This window comes from Parambassis ranga, chromosome 17 (genome assembly GCF_900634625.1).
Source record: "Parambassis ranga chromosome 17, fParRan2.1, whole genome shotgun sequence".
NCBI classification, from domain to species: Eukaryota; Metazoa; Chordata; class Actinopteri; family Ambassidae; genus Parambassis; species Parambassis ranga.
This window is the reverse complement of record NC_041037.1, coordinates 20300766-20328706: the sequence shown is the minus strand read 5'-3', so window position 1 is coordinate 20328706 and position 27941 is coordinate 20300766. Positions and strand designations below refer to the sequence as shown.

The window sequence follows — 27941 nt, the reverse complement described above, 5'->3', positions numbered from 1 at the left end:
TAGAAATGGGGACAGGAACGAATGAGAACGATGAAGACTGCGGTCATTTACTTCTTCCTTTGCTCAGACTGAAAACTATGACATCATCTTCCTCCCTCTCCCTGCCTCGCTGCCCGCCGCTCAGTGGTTTGCCTTTGAGATCTGTTACAGCAAAAGTCTCACCATGAGTCCCAGGCTGAAGAAAGAGTAAAGAAATAAGCATGGCTTTCAGTACCATGGACAGGTCCCGCGGGTATTGCTGCTTTTTTACTGTGCAGTTTAAACAGAAAGTTAAAAAAACATAATGACGGCCCTTAAAGGAAATGAAAAAGTATTAGGCTACATTTAAACACTAAGTGTATGAACTTTGCTGATCTGGGATGGTGGGAAATGAAAACAAAAACAAAAACAGCTTCAAATATTCAGCGGGACTGCCGTTTTTGACATGTCGCTTGGGGGCGCTCTGTGTCCAGCTCTAACCGTGACTCATGAGTCACAAAAAAGTGACCCATTTGTGTCATTTCTGGTCTGCAGGCATGTATGTGAAATCAAGGGTGGAGATGGGCAAGAGAAGAAGAAAATACACTCTTAAAGGATCCACACACCAACAGCAAAATCAATAACTTCAAGCTTGTGCACATACTCCGTTATATGCACAAGGAAAACATAAAGACCATCATGTGTAGATGATACTGTAGCTGATCAACAGACATATTTGTGTCCAGGTGATCATCAGCTTTTTCATAAAAAGTCTTCTGCAAGCCCACGGGATTAAATACAATCCATTTTGACAAAGACATCAAATCAGCCTTTATTAGCGTATATGAACTATTTGGTGTCAATCTACTGTAGAATAACTCCACAGTCATTATTGTTCCAGGTACATTATTTTATTTCTTGTGCAATAAATACAATCACAAAACTGACAAATATACATAGAAATTAATAACAGCACTATGAGTGTGTGTCATGCAGAGGGATGAGAGGGTTAGCAGATTCATTTTCAGCATCCAGGGTTTCAAACTAAGGGTTGGGTTTGAGCTTTTATTCTCTGCTTATTCTTACTATATATATAACATAAGGCAACCCTGTGAAGCATTACACGACTCAATGTGACAACTGTTTGATTGAAACTGTTAAATCATTTCTAGTGTATTATAAATGCAACATCAAAGCAAAATCAATCCTAATTGACTTTCCTAATCGTTAACAATTACTCCTTGTACAACTGTACACTGTGAAAGTATGTGCACACAGAACACGTTGATCAGTGAAACAACAACACAAAGTTTCTGCTGTACGTACACCATCAGAGGAACACGTATAGATACGGGTGTTAACTTGTCTCTTGTTAATCATGACCAACTGGAAGAAACTGTAAGTGAAGCATTTGTTATTTCTTGCGTGGCACCTTGTCACCGAGCGGTACTTCATCCACAAGTTTCTGCAGAGAGACCATAAGGAACATATTAAAATGACTAAATCAGATGTCACCACATTTTAGATGCCAGGACACTGATAGTGTTTCTGTTTGTTCCTTTAGAAAGAAGCCAACATAGGTCACTAAAAATGTTATTGGGTCATTCCATGTGAAATCATTCAGCTTCATGCACATCAGCCGGATGACCCCCTTAGATATTTTTTTAAAATTCACGTACACCTATCAATATTATGGAGAAATCCACAATTATAATTGTACTATAATTGTAACCATTTGCAAAATACAGCCCTCTGAAATGTTAGTTTTTTGGGGATTTGTTTTTGGCCAAGTTTAATCTTTTACTGCATGGCTTCCGTTGCATGTGGGAATCTGGTGTTTGCTGCATAGGGCTAACTTTTCCCATAGAATCAGAAAATGTAATCAAATGTTTCCTATATTAAATAGTTTTTGGTATTTTGTTCCTGTAACCCATAGTAAAGCAGAAGTGAAAATTAGTTCAAAAATAACTGAAATTAATTTTATTGCCCAGCTGTGACAAAATTATACACTAATTAATATTTATACTATTTATACTATATTCTCTTTAAATGTGTTTTAAAATTTGATTAACTATTTCAACAAAAATATTTCACAAGTACGCCTTAATAATATAATGTACTTTTGTCATTACAAACATTTTGTTTGTCTGCAGAAGGCTGCATTGCCTCACTGACAAACCCAGGTTTGAGCCTCAGAAGGTGCATCTCCATTGTGCTGATAAGTTTTGTTTTCACTCACTGTTAACCTTTGCTTTGGCCCACTGTTTGTATCAAATTGCTTCCATTTGTTGCTTAGTTAGCGTTAAAACTTCTGTTTAGAGAAAAAAACTGAAATTATTAATCCCAACTTTTCTACAACAAAATTCACTGTATATAAAGGAACTTCCTGAGACTTCTGCTGGAGTCTATTAGACTATTGATCATGTTGACCACAAACCGCTCTCCACTTCTTAATGTAAGTTGTTTATCATGTGTCCGTATGTGACAAAGACACAATGGGAACAAACTGTGGGCTTTGTATCATGGTATTCACTGAACTTTCTGACATTGTATTTATGATCATAAAATCCTGTCTACACTGTCTACCCTGTTTTTGCAGAATTAGTTTTTCATCTAGTCTGCCCCTTATTAACAAACCTGTTCTGGACATTAAACACTTCCTGTTCACCTGTAGACGACCATTATCAATCACACTCACCTTGAGGAGTCTGCTGTAGTAGGTGAAGGTGTCCTCTCCGTCATTGTGGGTGTCATCCACCTTGTACCTTCTGCAGGCCAGTAGCAGCTCATTAGAGCTGTAGAGGGTGGCAGGGTCAATCGAGTGGCTGTTGACCAGGCTGACCAGGTATTCCCGGTAATGCTTCCTGGATAGCAGCACATCACCATGTTAACCAGACCACACAGTATGTCAAAGTATGGCATCACACATCTTAAACTGAAGAAAAATCTGAGTCATGGCCCCACAGTAAAAAGGTTATCATTGAGATTTTGGGATATAACCGTTTAGTAAAGGTTTACTGTTTAATTACAGAATTAGTTTTGGATTGCGGCAACAACTATTTTCACCATGTCTGTTGACCCTGGATGTCTTTTAGCCTCTTCTATTTCTCTGTTTTCTCTGGTGTTCATAAAAAGCCTGTTTTGTACTACACAAATAGAAGGGGTGACTGAGAAGTGTTTGTGTCAAAAAAGTCTGCTCTACTCACTAAGTGTGAAGAGTGTTGTGCTGTGCAAAAGTACTTAAAGTTCATACTATATGCACTACAGTACATCATACTATTGCTAACCCTAACCCATTACTCAACGACTGTTATTCTCTGCCATAATCTTCCGTTTGGGGTTCCTATCTGACAAAGCAAAACACATTCTATTTTTATTTTTATTCTTGCTATTATACCCTATTTTATATTTCTAACCTGTTTCTGAGTATGCATAGAGCACCTAGAATGCAAACAATTCCCCCCTGGGATTAATAAAGTATTTCTGATTCTGAAATGCAATAAAGCATGGAACCACTTCAGTTCAAGGACTGGAACTGAACGTCCCTGATAAATGTTAAGGTAATTTCTCAGCAAAGCATGAAAGTGCATGAAATTATTATTATTATATAGAATTAACTTTACAGTACTAACAGATTCAATGAACTGAATGCCAGAAATAAATTTAGAGAAGATTGAAGCAAGGCGTCTGGACTTGTAGTGTTTTCTTGAAGACGACTATGAAACTGCCGGAAGGGGACTGGTTGACAGCCCTTTGTTCTTGCTGTGAGTATGTGCAAACTTCCTAGGAATGGATGGAAGCTGCATTGTATGTGGTAGAAAGATGATGTCTGAATCCACCAAGGGAAGGTTTTTCCAGCTTAACATAGATGGCTTTCTTGATCTATGTATGATGACCTGGATGACTGAGAATCTTCATCATAAATAAGTAAACTGTTTACATGAATGTGTTAACTGCATATGTGAGTGAATTCTGATACTTATTCCACAACTATAGAATATATATATATATATATATATATATATATATATATATATATATATATATATATATATATATATATATATGTATATATATATATATATCCAATTCACACATTTTGTCTTTGTATCTCTTCCTCAGTGTGTTTGAGTTTGTGATGAGCTGGGCCATCAGCAGTGTTCAAATTACAGGGGACTACTTTGAGACATTTAGCTTTGACTTTGGATTTTTTTGTACAGTCAGGTTCTTGAAATAAATATAGTAAAACACGTCAGTGCGTGTTTATTCGCTGTCTCTGTTAATAAACACAATGTGGTGTCTATTCTGTTGCCGTCCATAAGAAGCGGGCCTTCGTAAATCACTTTTAGCGTTACCTTGCCTCTTGAATTTCTCTTCACTTAAGCTGTACAGCTGCAGGTAATCAACCTGATGCCAGTTATTGCTAATCAAGAGCTTCGGCTTTGTTAAGAAAGCTCACTCAAAAAGCTTGGCTCTGTCCACGTTCCTTCATGGTATACCCCCACAATTTTCACTCACAGTAGAACTTTGAATAAAAGGACAAACCTGACTAAGGAGTAAAAGGGAGAAAAAAGCACCACAGTGATAAATATGACATTGTCCTTTCTTCAAAGTTACTTAATTAAAATAAGCTCTCTGATTTGGATTAAGGAGAAATATTTAATAAAAACATTTTCAGACTTATGACCTAGTCTTTGGGACATAGGTAGCTAAAATCAAAACCGTCAGTAAACTGACATTAAAAAATATGACTGGGAGGCATGACCACCTGTTATATTTAGGATATTTGTGTTTGTTGGAGATATGAGCAAATACTGAATAAAACCGTCATACTCGCAGAGTCCTGCATGCCCTGATTGGGTCTGAGCTCCACAAGCTGAATCTGGCTGTTGTCCCCCCTCATCTTTCTGCTCTATCACCCTGCAAAGACCTGAAAGAAGAAGAATGAGAGACAAACAACAGGAGGGCATACAAAAATAAAACAGTGTATGAACTCTTTAATGTTAAAGTTCATATGTTCAGGTTCATATGTATGAAGAATACACTCAGATCATTTTGAGGTCATATATGGTTAGGAAAAAAACACAAAATAGTCTGCAGTTTGTAGACATAACTGGGGTTGTGAGCAGAAAAGGTTTTTCAGCACGTTCAATGTTATTGTTTATTTTAATAGTCTGACATACAAAGACCAGAGAAATAAATGCATTGAGCCATAGCCTACCTGTCTGAGTTCCAGGAGGGGGTTCCGTGTTGAAAGCTACACCATTATTCTAACATGAAAATATAACACATTGTTACTATAAACCCAAAAACATTTTACAAAGCATACCAAGATAGCTGGAAACACCCAGAGATGTAATGTAACGAAGTAGGCTAGGACTACTTCACTACTTAAGTAATAAAAGGTAATTTCTTTTTTCTCCTACTTCCACTTTTACTTCACTATATATTTTCAATAAGTTGAATATTGTCATGTCCAGCCGGACATAATGAATGAATGGGCGAGAAGGTGTGAAACAAGCTGTCACAACAATTTTAAAAGTAAAAGACGATGTACAAATGAAATGGATCTGAAATTAATTTGAGAGTACCTGCAATAAAACCTGCAATCTGGAAGGTTCCCAGTCTCTGAGATAAAAGAGACAATCTCTGGGATGGTGGGCATGCAGTCCAGACACACTGCACTCGTCCACTGCACAGGTCTGATGTAAATCAGGAGGAGACACTTGTTTAGGTCAGTCAACATGCACATACACAGTTGTAAGACTGTAAGACTGAGTCCTTCTGTCTGGTCAGATGACAGTGATCACAAAACTACATGATATAAACAGTATGTGACTTACAGTGTGGAAGGGGTTGTTGCAGCCACTGCAGAACTGGTAACGACACTGGGAGCAGCAAAAATGCATGCAGCCTCCTTTAGACAGTGCGTACTGAAAGCGGCAGTTGGGACAGGCTGGAGAGAGAAGAGGAGGACAGGAATGGTGACAGGCAAGAGTGGTGTCAGTCCCTTAAAAAGTATTATTTTATTGTCTTACCATAATGGACAACATTAGTTAAATTCTTCTGGATCAGTAACTTTTCCTTTAACTAAAAAAACTGTGCATCCATCTTCTATCTAGATATTGGGCACAAATGTTGCAGGTGGGCGGATCTTTGAATTTCTGGGTCTTACTTGTGAGTAATGTTAAAAGGGACCCTGACATCAGCAGCTTTGGATGCACAGTGATGATGTCAATGTGTAAATTTTTAGTGGGGCTGGTGTGACATTTGGAAATACAAGAAAGGGAGTTTTAGTGGGGAAAATCGCCTTAAAGAATGGTATAGGGACGTTGTGTGTTGGGTGAAAAGAATACAGTCAGAATGAGTGTGTGTCTGTGCAGAGTTGTCCTAAGTCAGTAGAAAACAAAGGTGGGAGGTGACTACTGTGCAGGCACTTAGCCAAAAGTTATCATGTCAGCCTGACCTTCAAGTGAACCCACTGACGGCATCTAGGAGGAGGGAGGAGGGGCTGCTCTGGGGTAGCAGGGCAGCAAACAGGTGGGCCCTGGTAAGAGAAAAGGGGGGCTGCCTAGCTGACCTGTAAATGAACTTGTGAGGTGCATAATTAAATAAATATTGGGGAGATATGTTGTAAGGATGCTGGACTAAAGGGAAAGCAGCCAAAGTGGGCATCTCAATGAGGGCTGAGGCATCAGCTCCTGTTTACAACTCTGTCCTTTCATCCCTTCCTAGCAAACTTCACTCCCATTCAAACTCTAATGATGGGCCGTCAAATATTCCTGCACATGGCCCAGACACAGTTTCTGGTTGTTAACTGACCATTAACTAACTAGAGGGATCTTAGTCATGTGAGATCTTGCAAGATCCACCCACAGAGGTCCTGAACACATAAAAGATAAAAGATTCCCAACCAGAATAACAGCAGAACTGGTAAAGAACAGACATTTTTATGTACCAAAACATACTAAACAAAGGTCTCAAAGGGAAGAGCCTGACTGCACACCTATTATGATGTCTGTACACCAGACATTTAAAAAAAATGTTGAGTTGTAATTTCTCAGTAAACATTGACGTCGACATTACATCCTGTTCTTGGTTCATTTAGATGGATTTTGTTCATGTTGCATTCATATTTAAACTACATTCAAGTCTTCTTGGAAGCAGAAAGAGACACACTTGTTTATAGGTCTAGGTCCATTTGTTTTCACTCTTGTGCACTCGACAGAGCAATCTCAGTAGACCTCACCTGCCAAGTGTAACACCCTAAAAAACACCCTTTCAGTAGATAAGAGGTTTGGACACCTGAGACTTCCCATGCTTACTACAGAAAAGGCAAAGAGGAGAACCGCAAAACCCACCAATGGGTTTAAAACAATTGCTCATAAAGTATAGTCAAGTCAAAATGCAGACACAAGTCTCAGCTAAAAAATATTAAATAAAAATATTAAGTTAATTCTGTGTGTGTGTGTGTCCTCACTTATGCCGTTGTCTCTGAGGTATCCAGCCAGGCCCTGTCTCTGGTACTCTGGGTCATTCTCTCTTTTCCATAACTGATATTGTCCACAGGACAGACCTGCATGCTGAGACTCCCACTGCAAACAAGCAAAGGTACTGAAACAAATTCATGCATGTTCCCTATAGAAATAATACTTTTACCTAACAATGTAAATATTTAAATATTTTATAAATATTAAATATTTTTTCACAGTTCAGTAACATCTGCAACCTTAAAGGTAGGGTAGGAGATTTTGAAAACTCAGTTAGTCAGCCAGATTTTGAAAGTAAACACACGCCCCTTTCTCTCCTACCTCACCCCGAAGCCACGCCTCCCAACCAGTCTGTGACTTCGGCCATCATGCACGTACCTCTCTGATGTGCGCAGAGCAGGAAGAGAGTGACAACCAGCCAACTATACGCACAGGGGCGCCTCGCAGGATTGGCTGATGGTTTTAGCGTTTTATAGCTTCCACAGATGATTCATATTCTTCTTTTTAAAGTGAAACTGCCGAACTAATCGGTTGCTATCGGATTGTAAAGAGAAGTTACACTAATTTAACAAAAAGTGCATCCGAATGAAATCTCCTACCCCACCTTTAATATTTAGCTGTGCTAGACTTCAAATATTTTTTTTCTCACAAACACCTCAGCAGTAGGCATAGCACTCCCCTATCTGAAAGTATGTTGTATAGGAAATAAGTTAATTTAAATTTGGATTATTCAGTTTTAAGGAAGCATTTATGAGACCCCTAAGGCCTCATCAAATCATCTGCTAGTTATTATCTATCTATTACTACTGTAATAAGTAGGAAAAAAGCATTGACAATGACAAATGACATTGACATGAAAAGAAAGACAACACAATAAGGCACATAATACTTACCGGCTTCTTACACTGCGCACAAAAACTGTTTCGACACTGAAAACATGTGACCTTCAGCTGGTCTCCATCATAGATAAACCCATATGAGCACTGGGAAGCAAAATAAATATGAAATAAATGTATTGTTCCTTTGACAATTGTAGTAAACCTTGTAATAATTGTCCTAGGTAATTTTGAGATGACCAAGAATCACCAAGCTGTAAAATTCATTCAATTCAATTTTTTTTTACCAAATTTTAACTAAAATCCCTCAAGGTGCTCATGACAGATAGCAAGCATCAGAATAACTTTAAAAAAACAAAATCCTAATGTGTTCCTCAAGTGTTTATCCATTATTAAACCATTATAGTTTATTAAGTGTCCATGTGAATATTTGTACCAAGAAATTCCATTTGATTTTCCTGTGATATTGATATCACAATAACAGGATGGATGTATAGCCAACAAGTCTTCTGTTTTCTTGAGAGTTGTAAGGGGGGCCATGTTTAAACTGCACATCATTTTTGTTAAGAACGCCATACTTACATGGCAGCACCAGAGGAACTTGGGGTCCTTGATTAGAGCTTGCTCTGTCAGCTTCTTGTGGAACAGCTCATAGACGTCTGGCTCCAGACAATCACGCAGCTGGAAAACAAAATCAAAAGCTGGTCCAGCTTCACGTTACATTAAAATGGACAACAGTCTCATCTTTGGGTAAGAAGGTATAATGATGATGATCATAACAGGTACAACTAATTTAATAATATCATAAAACTAGCATATGTTTTACAAAGGCAGTTGAAAATAGTAGGTGGTAAAAACGATTAAAAAAATAATGCTATCTGCAGAGTTTTCAGCAATTTTCAGCATCAGTTGGATACACTTGAGTTAATCCGTGTGCATCTGTGTTTTCTTAAGTAGGAAACAATGGATAACTAAAGACGTCCAGAACCTCCTGAAAGAATGAAATGCAGCTTTGCTGCCCACAGGACGAGAACTGAGGATCACTTTAATAACTACAGACCAGTAGCACCCACTCCTGTGATCACAAAATGTTTTTAAATACTCCACCCTACTCGCCCATTTTGATCCACATCAATAGAGTTCAATAAGGCCTACAGAACATATAGATCCACAGAAGACCCAATTGCCACTGCTCTTCAATTCAATTCAATTCAATTCAATTCATGTCCCCTGGCAGCATAGGCCTATAACTGCATAGCTATAATAAATATTAAAGAGTTAGAGACTAAGAGTTATTCTGCCTGCTCTACCTGTCGCTGAAGCCATATCAACAAGGTGGAGGATAAAACACACCCTCCACCACCTGTTTGCTCTGCTGTCTTTTGGAAGGCACTACAGAGCTGAATGCTTGCACCTCAAGACTGAAGGACAGATTCCCAGAGCAATAACTGAACTGAACACTTTCTCTCTGCTGCCACATGATATGACACAGCATGATTCTTTTTATAGTTGTGTAGTGCTACACTCCAATGTATTTCAATTTATGTTCATTATTTATTTCTAAAAGTATGACTGATGTGTAGACGTGTATGAAATTACTTACCCAGGTACTGCACAGCAGATTTTTCATTGTACTTCTTGTGCAATGACAACTGAATTGAATTGAATTGAATTCAACTGTAATGAAATGAACTGAACTGAACTATGCCCCTTTCTGAGTGTTCTGAGTAACATTCCCTCACCTGGATGTCCAATGTAGAGAAGTAGCTGTTAAGGTGTTCTGGGTCATTGATGTCAGGCTCCCAGCAGACTGGACACACCATGTCTCTGATGTGTTTGTCCCTGACAGCAATGGTGAAATGCTGCTGGAAGCAACCGCAACACACTGAACACTGGCACGACGTTAGGGACTGCATCTGAGAAGGGACATAGGGAGGAGAAAATCACTGGGAACGCTGGATGTTGTAGTGATAAAGAACTTAGAAATACTGACTGTCTATATACCTTACTGTGAGGGAAAACAGAAAGACAGATGGGGCACTCCTTAGCTAGCACTCTCTTGATAAAGTCTCTGTCGTGGGACTCTCGTACAGCCTGCACTACATCTTCCAGTGAGTAGGGCGCGCTGTGCTCAAGGAGCAATGATAAAGCCAGCTCACAGCGACCCCAGCTGGGAAGGTCATACACTGCTAGTAGCCTCCGACATATGCGCTGCAAAAATGAAATTGAACAGAAGACAGACACAAATACATCTTGGATGTCAGGTTTAATAATACAATTATTATAAAAGTGTTTAAAATGTTTTGTTTTGTTGTTTTTTTGTTTGAGTTGAGTTGAGTGACATATTACATGTAATCTATCCCACCGCATATTCTCTCTCTGTGTCTACGGTCTCTGGGTTTACACTTCTCTGCTTCTTTTGCACAGCGGAGTTCACCCCAACACACACACACTGGCTGCACTGAGTTAAGCGCTGTCAGACTAGACATTTGCATGCACTGACATATCTTGAGGGTGGAATCCATTATTTCCAATGAGAGCATAACAGCTATATATATATATATATATATATATATATATATATATATATATATATATATATATATATATATATATATATATATATATATATATATATATATATATATACAGTGGGGAAAAAAAGTATTTAGTCAGCCACCAATTGTGCAAGTTCTCCTATTTAAAAAGAGGAGAGAGCCCTGTAATTTTCATCACAGGTATACCTCAACTATGAGAGACAAAATGAGAAACAAAAATCCAGAAAATCACATTGTAGGATTTTTAAAGAATTTATTTGCAAATTATGGTGGAAAATAAGTATTTGGTCAATAACAAATGTCATCTCAATACTTTGTTATATACCCTTTGTTGGCAATGACAGAGGTCAAACGTTTTCTGTAAGTCTTCACAAGGTTTTGAACTTGCACACACTTTTGCTGGTATTTTGGCCCATTCCTCCATGCAGATCTCCTCTAGAGCAGTAATGTTTTGGGGCTGACGCTGGGTAACACGGACTTTCAACTCCCTCCAAAGATTTTCTATGGGGTTGAGATCTGGAGACTGGCTAGGCCACTCCAGGACCTTGAAATGCTTCTTACGAAGCCACTCCTTTGTTGCCCGGGCGGTGTGTTTGGGATCATTGTCATGTTGAAAGACCCAGCCACGTTTCATCTTCAATGCCCTTGCTGATGGAAGGAGGTTTTCACTCAAAATCTCACGATACATGGCCCCATTCATTCTTTCATTTACACGGATCAGTCGTCCCCAAAGCATGATGTTTCCACCCCCATGCTTCACAGTAGGTATGGTGTTCTTCGGATGCAACTCAGCATTCTTTCTCCTCCAAACACGACAAGTTGAGTTTTTACCAAAAAGTTCTATTTTGGTTTCATCTGACCATATGGCATTCTCCCAATCCTCTTCTGGATCATCCAAATGCTCTCTAGCAAACTTCAAACGGGCCTGGATATGTACTGGTTTAAGCAGGGGGACACGTCTGGCACTGCAGGATTTGAGTCCCTGGCGGCGCAGTGTGTTACTGATGGTAGCTTTTGTTACTTTGGTCCCAGCTCTCCGGAGGTCATTCACTAGGTCCCCCCGTGTGGTTCTGGGATTTTTGCTCACAGTTCTGGTGATCATTTTGACCCCACGGGGTGAGATCTTGCGTGGAGCCCCAGATCGAGGGAGATTTAATCTAATAATTGCTCCCACAGTTGATTTCTTCACACCAAGCTGCTTACCTATTGCAGATTCAGTCTTCCCAGCCTGGTGCAGGTCTACAATTTTGTTTCTGGTGTCCTTTGACAGCTCTTTGGTCTTGGCCATAGTGGAGTTTGGAGTGTGACTGTTTGAGGTTGTGGACAGGTGTCTTTTATACTGATAACAACTCCAAACAGATGCCATTAATACAGGTAACGAGTGGAGGACAGAGGAGCCTCTTAAAGAAAAAGTTACAGGTCTGTGAGAGCCAGAAATCTTGCTTGTTTGTAGGTGACCAAATACTTCTTTTACTGAGGAATTTACCAATTAATTCATTAAAAATCCTACAATGTGATTTTCTACATTTTCTTTTCTTATTTTGTCTCTCATAGTTCAGGTATACATATGATGAAAATTACAGGCCTCTCTCATCTTTTTAAGTGGGAGAACTTGCACAATTGGTGGCTGACTAAATACTTTTTTTCCACACTGTATATATATAGCTATATAGCAGGCACAGTGTGATCCAGTGACTGATATCACAAGTTATTTTACACAGTATGTGCTCTTACCTGTTTATCAGGGTAATGGATGTCTATAGGAGGCTCTGGTTTGTTACACCAAATGCGACAGTGGAAGGGCTCCAGAAGAGGTCGCTGCAGCAGAGCCAAGGCCCCCTTCACCTCACCACCACTCTGCCTTAAAACCTCATGACAGCGGGTTTTATCACTAAAACCCAGTGCACGCAGTTCTTTCACCTGAGAGGGTAGGGACAGGAAGAAATAAAAGGAAGAATCACAAAATTTTTATCCACACTGATCTGTCACCTTGGTGAGTCTGTCTCTCAGAGCTTGTCTGGCAGCTCTCTCTGTGTCACCCCCTGCTGTCAGCCAGGCTAGCTTGGCCTCTGTTCTGGACAGTTGGACCACTCTCTCCCTTTCTGCACGGTCGAGCTCTTTTCTGACATCCTCAGCAGGAGCTTCATGTGACTTGATCTGTGTTAGAGGACTGCCAGTTACTAACAGAAAACACAGCTGACAGTAACAGTGAGACAACATTCAATACAATTTTATTTGTATTAAGAAAAGCATACTGACTGTATGCTCCATTATAGTCTTCTCAGAAATTGACTGAAGGGAGGATGTTGCCACCAACATCTGAATCTGGTCTAACAGCAGAGAAAGCTCTGTCTTCAACCACTTGCAGGGCAGGATATTGCTGTCCCCAGCTACCCTCAGGCTTGTGTACACCTCCTCTGGACTCACTCCTTTCTTCTCCCCATCCTGACAAAGACATAAAGGACACTGGATAAAGTCCACCATCCTCTCTTTTTTTTCTCCAGGTGTATGTCTTGTGTGCCACTGTTGCATGACTGTGCTAAATTCCTCTCTCCCCCTCCTTTTCTATCCTTGGGCAGCCAATAGTAGTCAGCCAATGTCCACTTTTAGCAAACAATTACATGCAGTCATGGCCAAAATCAAAAAGTGCAACACTTCTGCAAGCGGGCTGATAATGTTGGCCATGACTGTATTTTTGTGTGTGTGTATTATGCATCTGGTATTATTACATTTTCCTTCCAGTGTGGGCTTATTTTTAACAGTAACCAAGTGAACTAAACCATAGTTGTAAAAATGTAAAAATTGCTGATGTGAAAGAACAAAGAACAAATCTTAACAATTAAAAAATACATGGAGCAAACATGTACCTTTGGAACATTGTGGTATTATTATGGCACATCCATGTAAACAGCTTCCACTGTCAAATAATTATGTTGCCGTGTACAAGGTTAACCTGATTTGACCTGAACCTCATGAGCAGTGTAGTCCTTACTCATGAAATTTTTCCTTCTTTCCTTGACCTCAAAACATTTTCCATCATGGAAAAAGACATTGGGCTTTTTTGATCATAAAAATACCGCAGATGATCTACAGATTATATGATAAAGGTGACTTGCTTTAATTAGCTGGATCAACTTGAGCCCCTCCTCCTTCATCAGCTTCTGCCTCCAGGAGTCCAGGTCTTCAGGGGCTGGCTCTTTTGGCTTGATGGGCAGAGCAGGGACCCGTCTGACAGGAGAGGGAGGGCGGAGCTTCACAGGCAGGGGTGCAGGCTCTGGACGGGCTAGGTCACACATCTCACACACTGTAGCAGGGGAGTAGTTCAGATAGGTGCAGAACTGACACACCCACTAGCCAAGAGACACACAGAGAGAAAGTATAATAACTAATAACATTATTATACTAAAATATCATTAAAGACTTATACACTGCTCAAGATAGAGGGAACACTTAAACAACACAAAGCAACTCCAAGTCACACTTGTGTGAAATCAGCCTGTCCAGTTAGGATCAACACTGATTGTGAATCAGTTTCAGCCGCTGTTGTTCAAATGGAACAGACAACAGGTGGAAATGAGAGGCAGTTATCAAGACAATCCCTATAAAGGAGAGGTTCTGCAGGTGCTGACCACAGACCATTTCTCTGCTCTCATCCTTTCTGCCTGATGTTTGATCACTTTTGCATTTTGTCAGTGCTCTCACCCCTAGAGGTAGCATGAGGCGGTGTCTACAACCCACACAGGTTGCTCGGGTAGTCCATCTCATCCAGGATGGCACATCAATGTGAGCTGTGGCAAGGAGGTTTGCTGAATCTATCAGCACAGGGTCCAGAGCATGGAGAAGATACCAGGAGATGTGGAGGGGGCCGTAGGAGGGCAAATACCCAGGACCGCTACTTCCTCCTTTGTGCAAGGAGAAACAGAAAGAGCACTGCCAGAGCCCTGCAACATGACCTCCAGCAGGCCACTAATATGCATGTTTCTGCTCAAACTGTCAGAAGCAGGCATTTTCCAGAGAACAAAAAGATTGGCAGATTCACCATTGGTGCCCTGTGCTCTTTACGGATGAGAGCAGGTTCACACTGAGCACGTGTGACAAACATGACAGAGCCTGGAGACAATGTGGAGAACGTTCTGCTGCCTGTAACATCTCTCAGCATGACCGGTTTGGTGGTGGGTCAGTAATGGTGTAGGGAGGCATTTCTTTGGAGGGCCGCACAGCCCTCCATGTGCTAGCCAGAGGTACCTTGACTGCCATGAGATACCAGGATGCGATCCTCTGACCCATTGTGAGACTATATGCTGGTGCAGTGGGTCCTGGGTTCCTTCTGATGCATGACAATGCTAGTCCTTATATGGCTGAAGTGTGTCAGCAGTTCCTGCATGATGAAGGCATGGATGCTATGGACCTGAATTCAATCGAGCACATCTGGGACATCATGTCTCATTCCATTCACCAACGCCACATTGCACCACAGACTGTCCAGGAGGGGATTGATGCTTTAATCCAGGTCTGGGAGGAGATCCCTCAGGACAACATCCACAGCCTCATCAGGAGCATGCCCAGGTATTGTAGAGAGGTCATACAGGCACATGGAGGCCACAAACACTACTGAGCCTCATTTTGACTTGTCTTGAGGAATTTCCGCTCAAGTTGGATCAGCTTGTAATGTGATGTTCCACTTTCATTTTGAGTATGGTTCCAAATCCAGACCTCCATGGGATAATAATTTTGATTTGCATGAAATCATTTTATGTATAAATAATCACTACGTAATGAATGAAGATTTTTAACTGGAATATTTCATTCATTGAGATCTAGGATGTGTTATTTTAGTTTTCCCTTTATTTACTTGAGCAGCGTATACTGGATAATAAATGTGTCTCACACATAACTGACCTGGCTATCAGGGTCACCGGGCATCCCCAACACTGGTGCTGGTGGTCTGGGAGGAGTGACAGGTGGATGTGATGGGGTTACTGGGGGTCGGGTAGCCAAACGAGGTCTTTCACACACCTCACACAGAATACTGCCTGCTGCATTCACCATGGTACAGCTCTTACACTGCCACTCTAAGAAGAAGCCACATACACATTTGCGTTGAAATCAGTCTACCTGGGGGTGTTTCACTTTAAATTCCCACACAAGGCAATAAACGACCAGAGATTTGCAACATGACACTACAGCACTAAGAGCAGTCAGAAACCCATTTTACCAAATTCACAGATGTACACATGCTAAAGTATGAGGAAGTAAAAAAAAGAAGTTAAGAAGTGAAGATAACTGCATTGGTGGAATGCACCAAACCTTTACAAACCATTGATAGAGGCAGATTGACATTCATCTGCTTTAGAGCCACTGGATTTCAAGCCTGGATGCTCACACTGCTCACACAGCACATTCTGGAAAGGGTTGACCTTAGTGCAGTGAATGCAACGCCAAGTAGAAGAACTGAAAAAAAGGAAAATGGATAGTTACACTGTCGCATTCCTCCGTAATGTGAGGAAGAGAAAATACAGTTTTATTACCCTGGTACACAAACAATTCTGTTTATTTTTCCGGAGAGTTGACCTTATAGCACCACTTTCTCAAATTCTACAAATTTCAAAGATGTGATTGAATGGTTTAAATATTACCGTACTAGAAATCACCGCCATGACAGTTTAGAGAGTGATCACCCAACACTGTGCAGCAGCAGTGGACCAATGACCTGATTATCTGTAACTGAGTAACTGCTGGGATATGAAATGCTCTGATACTAGAAGAACAGTCCTTGTTTACAGGCAGTCTCATTGTTCCTCAATTCTTTCTACTTGATCAGACTGACAAGAAGTAACAGTAAATATAGAACCAAAAGGCTCATAGTACTGCCACAGAACTACTATTACTGACCTGTGACTGCCTTTGTTTTTGGATGTTGCTGATAATGTGACAGCTGTTCGACAGTGGTTGGACCTCTCAGGGTAGGAGTGATACAGTCTGTCACATTCTAAGCAGAGCCCCTGGAGACAGGTGAGGCAGTGGGCGGATATACGGAATATTCCACAAATAGTGCAGTTCTCTGAAACAAAATAACCACCACAACAAGACTGTTAGGACCCAACCATCAAAAAATGTGACGGCCCTAATATATCTGTAAAACTACTGAAGATCAAACCCTAAGGGGGTAGAACCCTGTTGTGTTTTATGCCCTGCCATATGAAGCGCTTGTCTGAGCTGGTGAGGGAGGGTAAGTAATATCAACTTAAAGTCTTCCTTTTTCCACATAATACAGCAAATACTGGTTGGCCCAAAATAGGTTCCTTATAAGCTCAGGAGAAGATACTCATACCGCGATCCTGGCCTTGTACTCACCTCCTATGCAGAAGATAAAGCTAGAGGCTGAAGCTTGAGCTCACCTGGAGTGGCTGAAAACTTTCAGTGTTGTTGGGCTATCTTGCTTCCAAACAATATGGCAGCATGCTTTAGGATTAGCATGCTTTAGTTCATATCTTTAGGAACAGGGTCTTAAGGGGGTGCAACAATCATCTCACTGCTTAGTTGGACCTGGTAAATTGTATGGCAGTATACAGTGAATGAGACTTAGACTGATGGTTTAACCGTGGATCATGCAAGAACAACCATCAGTCTAGTAGTCTTTTTAAACCTTCTGTCACTGCTGAAGACATGACATCTTTTAAAAAGCCAGCTGTCTGTTAAAAGGAGTTTCATGCCACTGTTGGCTAAAATGCTTGTCAGGCTCAGAGTTTTTGTAAAGCACACTGAGAGAACTGTAACTGTCCCAAATATGACACTGCATAAAGACACTACACTACCAACATGGAATTACACTTTATTAAAAAGCAAAAACTCGAGCACAATACTAGGAAAAAAACACTTACACATTCTATATAATGAATAATGTATGCGATCTGTCACTGACAACATGTTCTTACCTGGGTGTTTTTTTGAGAGGGGTTGCTTGGTGGACAGTGAGTGGCTAGACCTGCCCTCACTGGAGGAGCAACGGTGCAGAGGGAAAGCTAGAGGCTTGTTCTGACTGGCTGGCTGGCTAGAAGTGGAGTGGTAGATCACACTGTCAGTGTTGAGACCCACATCCTAAGAGGAAAGAAGAGTGTCATTGAAAACTTGCACTGCAAGCTATCATGAACCTGGTAAACTAAATTGACTATCAACATTCCTGCTAGATGGTTTCTATAATCTAATTCAGACCTTGTCACATATAGCTAAATGTGAGAAAACTAGTTGTATGTGACTACTCAAAAGTGGAATACCAGTTTTGTTCTTAACCATAATGTGATGTCACATCCCGTCTGGGAAAAGCAAAGCACACTGTCAACTGAGGTGAGGACAAATTTCCCATTTTTCACATTTGAAAGTAAAAAATACCAACTAAATATTTTTTCTAATTGTCTGACACCAATATCAATCATTTAACATTTGAGCCATTTTGGGGCAACTTGTCACACTACTTGAATGTATCCAATAATAGACACAGAGAATGTGCTGGTTAGTGGTTATTCAATTTGTGATTGTTTTTTGAAAGAACAAAGAAAAACTCACAGGAGAAGAAATTGTCAGGAATTACAAAAGAAAAACAAACAAATGGCCACACACCACCTGACGTGATGCTTAGGTCATTGAGGGGAGGAAGTTGGCCAATGATTCAATGATTAATTGAACTTTTTCTAGCTGAATTTAATTTAGAATATTAATTAAACTGAAGTGTTCTTGTTTTATTTATGCCAAACATCTGTGATGAATTACTCCACATGTGTGACAACTTACCCGCTAATGGGGCAGCATGTCACATGTGTGCACCCCCTATTTAAATGCTGATAAGTCTCCACAGAATAGAGATATCAAAATGAAATGAATACAAAATTTGTTCCCAAGGCCTTGTTCTTTCATTTAGTAAGTATTTTTTAAAAATCTGATGAACTAATTTTAAGATATATAACAGTATCTGCACATCTGCAGTATATACATAAAAACATTAATACATGTCATGTCTGATATATGATATATAAAGGACTCTACCTTGTGTCTTAGTGTAGGAATGATCCTTTCATAGAACTCAGGGTGGGAATGAGCCTCCTGGGATAAAACAAGTTTATTAACACTGTAAACAGCAAAATATTAAAAAATAGTTTTCTTCATTAATTCACATTACCCTGACATAAATGTAATGTAAACACAAACATGTTTGGTAAGCCAAAGCACTAAACAAATGTGTTGTGTCTTGTGGAGTCCATGTGACACTGTCCTCGGTTCTGTAGACAAGTGGTGAGGATCTAACATAACAAGAACGGTGCAGAAAGAATATATGCAAGCGTAAATTGATAGCAGGCACACAGTGAATTAAACACACCTTGATAAGCATTTCTAGTTCCATCCTCAAGCTCATAACTTCTAATGTTACTGCAGCAACTCTGCCAACATCAGGATCTGTGACATCATCAGGGAAGCTAAGTCCATCTGGCTGCTGATTGGTGTAACCATAGAGACAAAGCACTGCTCGCCCTCCCTGGGAATGGTAAGAAAAAACAGATTTTTTCATTTTAATTTATTTATTTATTTCAGGGACAGTGCATAATAATTAGGCTATTTTTAATCTGCAGTCCCTGACTGATATTAAAAGTCGCTCAACCTACTACAGTCAATATTATACTAAATTCTAAAATGTTACAGCAAGAAAACAACAGACCAGCCATCAGACAAAGATATAGACACAGATATAGACAATCACAAACAGGAACCAAGGTAATCACATGTTTGGATAAAATATGCAAAACATCTGAATAATGTTATATGAGGTCATAATTAGCACATTGTTAGGACTGTGTCATTGGGGCCTGAGCACCGCATGGTGCATCAAATATTTTGTCTCTTGAATAGTTTGGGTGTGACAAATGCCTAAAAATGGCCAAAAACCAATAAAAGCAAATATATTTCCAACTTTTATGCATCACTGGTCTGTAAATATAGACCTTTCTGCTTAGTAAAGTGTATAGTTAGCCTTAAACATAGTGTGTAGGGCTGATAGGTACAGATACAGTTACGTACTTGTTGACATGGCTTCAGCCAGAGGTATAACAGGTATTTTCCTATGTCGTCTTTCACAACTTTTACAAAAGTGTGCTATTTTCAAAGCCTATTTGAACATGTTGATAGTAGTCCAGCTCCTTCATATTTGTTCCACATTGATCACACATTGATCTCACATATCTCAGCATGATGTTGCATTAAAGGTATGGTAGCAGATTTCTTTCTGATGCACTTTTTGGTAACTTCTCTTCACAATCCGCAACCAATTGATTGGGAGGCGTGGCTTCGGGGTGAGCTCCGAGAGAAAGGGGCTTGTTTTTCAAAATCCCCTACCGCCAGTTAAAACTTAACAATAACTCTCTAAAATTTTTCTTTGCTTTATCTGTTTAAAAAGTTTTTTTTTTTTTTTTTTACCTGGATAGCATCAACAGTGGCCCTAAACACAGGGTTGTTATGTTTCACTGTCCTCCAGTACTTTGGCCTGTTGGGATTGGTCAAGTTACAGCCATACTTTTCCAGGATGTTCAATGCTGTTGACAAGCGCTGCAGAGATGTAAGAGTCTGCAGAAGAAGCAGAGAAGTTCAATTGTTTTTACAGATAACTCTAGCCTGAAATAGAAACATGCAAGCTGGGGACACACGACACAATTTTACCCATGATTTTTTTTTATTTAACCAGGTAAAAAAACCCATTGAGATCCAGATCTCATTTACAAGGGTGATCTGGCCAAGTGGTCAGCAGCACACGTCAAGAACATTATAACAACATTTTAAAGTTGGTAAACAGACAGTTATCAGAGCAGTAAAAATAAGTGCAGCAATAGAAAGATAGAAGAAGATAGAAGATGTTTTCCTTGGAGTGTTGTTATTACAGGCAAGTTATCCTGTCCTCTACACCTTGGTGAGAGTGCCATCACTTTTGTTTTCTCTGCATTTAAAACCAAGTTCAGTGATTGCAGGTGTAATTGAACAGTGTTAAAAGCAGACTGTAAAAACTCAAAGGCTTGTGCAAGTGAAGCAGAGCAGCAGTAAATGACTGTGTCATCAGCATAAAAGTGATAAGTGGCATTTGACAGATTAAAACACATATTATTAATATAAATAGAAAATAAAATAGGTCCTAAAACTGAGCCCTGTGGCACTCCCCTTGTGAGCCCAAGAGAAGACGATACAGAACCCGCCATTTGTACACACTGGGATCTATTTGAGAGCTAGTCGGCAAACCAAGCAGCAGCTTGGTTTGAGAAGCCTATATTTGACAAGGTTTTAATCAGGAGAGGGTGGTCTACCATGTCAAATGCCTTCGACAGGTCAATAAATAGGGCTACACAGTGTTGCTTGTGGTCCAGAGCATGGATAAAATCATTTAAAACTTTTAAGGTGGCTGTGACAGTGCTGTGCTGTTTTCTAAAACCAGACTGGAAGTCGGAGTCTAAAAATGCCTTCAGTTGAACACTGACAAGCTTCTCAAAGATTTTTGCTAAAATGCATAGTTTTGAAATTGGCCTATAGTTGTTTAGTTCCGCAGGGTCGCCTCCTTTTAAAAGAGGAAGTATAAAAGCAGATTTCCATACATTTGGAATTTTGTTAGAGCTCAAACTTAAATTAAAGATGTATGACAGAGGCTCGGCTATGTAATCTGAAGCTAGCTTTAAGAATTGGGAGTCAAGCTTATCTGGCCCGGCAGACTTCTTGGTATCCAGATCCTTTAGGGCTTTGAGAACATCCCGAGCAGACACGGGGGAAAAACTGAAAGTGTAATCAGTAGGACTTTTGTCCATATTTAACGTTTCTGCAGTTGTAGTGGGGTTCTTAAAATTGGAGTCTAAAGACTTAAAACGAGAACCGACAGATATAAAATGTTCATTAAAATGATTTAGCATGGCAGATTTTTCAGTCACCGCTTTACCATCTTTGACCAAGAAGTTACCTGTCGGGTAAAGTTTTTACCAATCTGCACTAGTTGGGGACAGTCGGCATGTGTAGTTGGCAAAATCTGTGTGTGAAGGGGTGAAGATACAAATCTGCAAGCAAAGAGGTGTTGTCAACAGCCAATGAAAAGAGAGGGTGGGACACGGGGGACACCACCAGATCACATAGCAGGAATATAAAACTACTTGATCTAAACCAGTTTTTCTTCCTCATGTTTTCTGAGCAGATAGCTGCACAGACAACAGCAGCTAGCTGATTATTATCCGTGTTGGTTTACATCTTCTTCTTTCTTTTACTTCTTCTTTGCGTTTTTTAGCAAACAACAGCTTGCCAAATTATTGCCACCAGCTGGTATGTTTGCTGCGTTTAGTTGAGTTTAGTTGGTTTGACAAATGTTGTAGTCAGGAGCAGTTTGAAATAGAAGACAATATTATTATACATGAGGACACTTTGACTGACAAGTCTCACTCTTCCTAGTCTCTACAATGAGCTGTTCTCAGTTCTCAGTTCTGTTAACTCTCAGGAGTGTTAGCACCAGACCAACATTGATCAGAACATTCAACTATTTACATTATATATTTATAGCTTATATGTAAGAAATATATTTAGGGAATATACGCTTCAGCTCTGATTCAGCCAGCTTTGGCCTATTAATAGGACAGACAAACACAATGTACCTAATTCCACAAAAACAATTATATACAGTATTTTATGTCTTTGTTGAACAGATTAATTAAACATTGTTGTGCTGGTGGAAAAGTAAGTGAACACTTAGGGTAATGACTCCAAGAAATTGGAATATGGAGTTAGATCTGTAGTCCAAACAATGAAACTAGATTGGGGCAGAGCTACTTTGACTTATAAAACACTTTTGAGTTTGCCATTCAAAGGAAGCATCTGCTGATGTGAACCAGCAGAAGAGCGATCTCTGAAGACCTACAGTCAAGAAGACTGGACTACAAAGTACTGACAGGGGAGTACTGAAGGGAGCATCATGGTTTGGGGCTGCTCTGCTGCCTCAGGGCCTGAACAGCTTGCCATCATTGAGGGGAAAGTGAATTCCAGGGCTGCTGTCTGCCAGCTGAAGTTTGGCAGGAGTTACAGTAGGTAATACAGAAGGACAACAACCCTAAAAAGTAAGTAAATCTACAACAGAGTGGCTTTTAAAAAAAAAATCACTTTTGGAGTGGGCCAGTCAGAGCCCAGACCTGAATCCAACAGAGATGTTGTGGAATGACCTCAAGAGAGCCGTTCATTCCAGACATCCTAAGAATGGCTTCTGTGAGGAAGAATGGTTCAAAATTCCTCCTGAGCATCATGCAGGTCCAATCAGCAGCTCCTGGAAGCTGCCAAAAGAGGTTCCCCCAGTTATTAAAAGGGTTCACTTACTTTTTCTACCAGCACTGTGAATGTTTAAGTGATCTGTTCAATAGTTGAATGTCTTTTCTTGTGACTTACACATAAATCGGACCACATTTTATGACAAATTAATGCAGAATAGAAGGTCATTACAAAGGGTTCATATTCTTTTTCTTGCCAGTGTATTTCCTTTTCTCTCTTACCTCCTTTCTGTTGCTGCCAAAGCTGTTTTCTATGACCATGGTCTCTGCTGTGATGTGGCGGTATTTAGAGCAAGGTGGTAAGGGCAGATTAGCCATCTCCATCACCCCAGCCCGTACCTCCACCACTCTGCCCCCAGAGTACAGACACACCTCAGCACGGCTCCGCACATTATGCAGCTGCTCCGACAGTGACGGCATTCTACATGGGTAAAAACACAATCAATACTCCTCAGCTCAGGACTCATCAAACCATCTACACGTCAAAGACAAAGGACATCATTTCAAGGACTGCAAAACACACATTCTAGAATGAGAGGACAGATGGTCTGAAAGAGGAGTCCAGGAAGACATCTAGGTCAAGTTGGAAAAACACTCTCTCAACAGAGGCGATGGCCTGTGAGATAAACTTTCAATCACATACAATACAGTGTTAAAGGTAGGGTAGGAGATTTTGAAAACTCAGTGAGAGTCAGCCAGATTTCCAAAGTAAACACACGCCCCTTTCTCTCAGAGACGCGCATTACCTGATGACGAGCTGTGGTCTGTGACTTCGGCCATCATGCACGTACCTCTCTGGTGCGCAGAGCAGGAAGAGAGTGACAACCAGCCAATACTCCGCGCAGGGTCCACCCGGAAGATTGGCTGATGTTTTTAGCATTTTATAGCTTCCACAGATGATTCATATTCTTCGCTTTAAAGCTAAACTGCCGAACTAATTGGTTGCTATCGGATTGTAAAGAGAAGTTACACTAATTTAACAAAAAGTGCATCAGAATAAAATCTCCTACCCTACCTTTAACATCCAGGTTATCAGGTTACAGTTTGTTCTTTATCAAGCTAAAAAGCAGCAGTTTATCCATCACAGATTTATGTATCTAATCTACACCTGGTGTAGCGTTATTTACGTGTGAAGATTTTCAGGTTGAGTGTTAATAACTGCCTGTCATTGAACATGTGTTTTAAGCTTGGAAGACTTTTTAAAAATAAATGAATTACTATCTGTTTGTAGCCTATTTTCACGCATCACATTCACAGCTACAGCTTAGTCAATGTGTGCTATGCTGTATGTGTGAGGAAGGACCTCACTGAGCCACTTAACATATTTTTGTCTGAACAAACACATCTTTGAATATTACTAGTGTTTAATATTTCACAGGACATTATCATAGCCTTCTGAGGAATGTCCACGATGATATAGGCTTATAGGTTGTTACTTCAAACAAACCTGGCTGCTACATAAGCAGCGTTGTTTGCCCCTCATAACCCAAAGGGGCTACACTTGGTGGGTCACTGCTATCACAGCCATGCAGATATCGATCAGGCAGCCTGTAGTAAACCCACAGCATATATCACTGGAATGGTTCTGATAATAGGCAAGACGCGCTCCTTCACATCCGTGGTGACCGCGGCGTGAGCAGCTCACACATACCGCGGTGAAGTTGGTTTTAGGTTGGACATTGAAATGACATTGTGTTCCATAGCTTCCGTTTACGTGACCAAATCACGCGAAACCTAATCTGTAATATAGCACTGGGACAAGAAACACCCCTTTCTATTCGTTTTGAAGGCTCCTTCTATTTTTTTTAATACTAAAAAAAAAACAATATTTCTTCAACAGCTTCCACATCATGTGTCCGAGGGGCTCAAAACCTCAACTAAATTATTCTACTAATAAAGACAGAGCAGACACACCTCTTTTTGCCAGTTTGTAAGGGTTTGCACATTGTTTTGTAGTATCCCACAGGATGGGGGAGCTGTGGAACAAATATTGTTTTTTTAACTATAAGAATTTTGATTAAAAAAATATAGGAAGTCTTTGAAACTGTTTAAAAAGGGGTGTGTCTCAGTACAACATTTCAGATGAGGTTTGGAGCCCCTCAGTATGATGTGGAAGCTATTGAAATATAATCATTTGTTTATTATAGAAATGTTATAATAATGTTATATATAATGTTATAAAATGGAGGAAGCCTTCTGAACTAGTAAAAACAGGGGTCTTATTTGTGTTTTCCGGTACCACATTTAAGTGGGATTGGAAAGGCTGAATGTCGAATATCCAACCTAAAACCAGCTTCACCGTGGTCTCACGCATCACAGGCTACTGCTGTTGGTTCCTTACCTCTGCTGCGCGGTGCAGCCTCCTCCCTCTGCGGTCCTCCCAGTACCGCCGGCCAGACTTGAAGCATGAAGCCCAGTTAAACCGCAGACTGTTAACGCTCCGTCTCAACTACCCTGCTACTGAAAACACGGGCTCTCTGAACAGGAGAGAAAAACATGGTGGCAGCGTTGATGACGTCACCGGTAGGTTTGACAGCGGACGTTTTATTTTATAAATGATTCAATAACATTTTATAGTTAATAATTGTATAGTTAAAAGGTTACTCATTTATTGTTGAAGCCATTTTAATTAATTAATTAATATTTGAAGCCAATTTCTTTTAATTCAGTTCAAAGATTATATAATTTATTATTATTATTATTAGTCTGACCCATAGACTGTATAAAGGTCTGACCCTCCATTGCTCTCTTAGACACACCTGCCTTTGAAGAGTCCAGGTGGAAATCAGATACCTGAACGCTTTACGCTTAGGTCATTACTCAGAGGTTATGATTGTTGGTGAGGATAGGAATCAACTAGTAAAGTGAGGGCTTCAGTATGAGACTCAGACCCTGTGATATAAGGGACAGTCCTCCATTTGCAAGCAAGACTACATCAACATCAGCAAAAGTCAAGGGGCTTACCAAACCAGTCTCAGGACCTTGGCACCACTGCAGCATGTTTGAAAATAGAGCCCTCTTGTGGACACCTCGAGAAGGACACAAATGGACCTTATGGGGCTTATTTGAGCATTTATAATAAAAACAAAACTTTTCATTTCTCTCCTGCACCACAGTGTTTTTATTATCTAATAATTCATGTCCTATTAAAATAGAACATGAATTATCAATACATTTGTAAGCTGTAACATAATAAACTGAATACTGTTGCCAGATGTATGTCCTTCTTCTTCCTTTCCTTCCTGAGCCATAGGAGGATCCTCTATATGAACCTGGTTCCATTTAAAGTTTCTTCCTGTCAAAGTCACTTTGAGACCACCCCCCTATTATCCTACACTACAATAAAAGCCCTGCATTCCGCTAATAATTCACATATACACACGTTATATTTATGTAAATATTGGTTAGATTTGGTTGTTGAATGTGAGGAAAACAGTATTTGACAACAGACACAATATGCAGCATTAACTCATCCTCCACTTTGTGGAATGTGAACTGTAATGTGCATGACATAACTGCTTACCTGCTGATTTAAGGATGAGACATTTTTTCAGGTTAGCTTTGGTTCCCAAAAAGAAACAGGAGGAAATAAATAAAAAGAAAAAAGGCTGTATATTCTTATAGGTACTCAAAGCACTTGCACCTCCAACAACTAGACAGGGCCCTCACAACTGTCCGTGGTGGGGGCCTTGCTGTGATTTGTCACAGCAGCCTTGACATATCTCATCTGTCTGTCCCCAACTTCTGCTCCTTTGAAAATCCACAGTCCTGTACTTTAGTGCTCATTTACCTCCCCCAAAACCACAACCAATATTTATACCTGAAATATACCTCTTCTTGTCAGTTTGCACAACATCCTAAAATGTTGTACTTGATGATTTTAATATTTACATTGACTCCTGTTGCCACGCTGCTGAGTTTAGGCGCCTTCAGCAGCTATACTGGAACCTTATGCTCCACAAAAGACCCAGACTGTGACACACACGCTCAGCTCCCTGGTTCACGGATGATCTTAGACATATGAAAAGGGTCATCATGTCAAGTCCCTGAAAGGGCTTTTCAAACCTCAGGACTGACTCTTATATACACATACACGCACATGGAAGCAACAAAATAAAAGAATATGTACATACATACACATAGAAGCAGATTAAAGAGAAGATAAAAGCACAGTCAATGTAACTGAGAAGTTTGAAATGCACCTGTGATGATGCTTTAGTCCAAGTTTGTGAGCACAGCTCTGACAGTCACAGACAGACGGCAGGAATGACTCCTGCTGCAGCGGGGCAGCAGGAGTCTGTTGCTGAAGCTGCTTCTCAGTCTGTCCACAGTGTTGTGGAGCGGGTGGGAGGGATTGTCCACGGTTGTTTGCAGTTTAGACAGCACTCTTTCCCTCGCCACCTTTTCCAGGTTGGCAAGCTTAAAACCAACAACAGACCCTGCTTTTTTAATGAGTTTGTCCAGTCTGTTAGTGTCCTTCCCTTTAATGCCTGATCCCCAGCAAACCACAGCAACGAAGATGGTGCTCACCATGCCAGACTGGTAAAACATGTGTGAGTCTCCTCAGGAAGTACAGTCTACTCATGCCCTTCTTGTAAACAGCCTCAGTTCGTGGCCACTCCAGTTTATTGTCCAGTTGGACACCCAGGAACTTGTAAGATGAGACTATGTCCACATCTTTCCCACTGATACAGACTGGGGAGGGCAGGGGCTTATTCCTGCTGTAGTCTACCACCATCTCCTTCGTCTTGGCCACATTCAGCTGCTGGTGATTCTCCC

The 27941-nt window shown here is 40.3% G+C and overlaps 1 protein-coding gene and 1 long non-coding RNA gene across 2 annotated transcripts; one reads left to right on the top strand and one right to left on the bottom strand.

Annotated features, from left to right (window-relative positions):
- Positions 1–1238: 1238 nt before the first annotated feature.
- On the bottom strand, positions 1239–25606 carry rnf31 (ring finger protein 31). The gene is made up of 24 exons (XM_028427844.1): positions 25504–25606; positions 23385–23583; positions 20305–20451; positions 19214–19369; positions 18883–18939; positions 17778–17940; positions 16735–16903; positions 16160–16293; positions 15742–15914; positions 13959–14192; positions 13102–13287; positions 12832–12999; positions 12577–12762; positions 10289–10495; positions 10027–10200; positions 8867–8965; positions 8342–8431; positions 7439–7553; positions 5802–5914; positions 5550–5660; positions 5180–5228; positions 4792–4888; positions 2657–2822; positions 1239–1423 (listed from the first exon to the last, which is right to left on the bottom strand). The coding sequence occupies exons 2-24, from the start codon at positions 23580–23582 to the stop codon at positions 1373–1375; spliced, it is 3243 nt and encodes a 1080-aa protein (XP_028283645.1). The 5' UTR covers position 23583; positions 25504–25606; the 3' UTR covers positions 1239–1372.
- Positions 22918–27941, top strand: LOC114449961 (uncharacterized). Its single transcript, XR_003672023.1, has 3 exons — positions 22918–22929; positions 24250–24255; positions 27866–27941. It is a non-coding gene; the product is annotated as an uncharacterized LOC114449961 (long non-coding RNA).

Coding starts and splice junctions, on each gene's coding strand:
- rnf31 (XM_028427844.1), bottom strand. CDS start 23,582: ATGCCGTCACTGTCGGAGCAGCTGCATAATGTGCGGAGCCGTGCTGAG. Junction 16,904..17,777: donor CCTCTCAAAAAAACACCCAG/GTAAGAACATGT, acceptor ATTTTGTTTCAG/AGAACTGCACTATTTGTGGA. Junction 7,554..8,341: donor GTGCGCAGTGTAAGAAGCCG/GTAAGTATTATG, acceptor GCTTGTTTGCAG/TGGGAGTCTCAGCATGCAGG.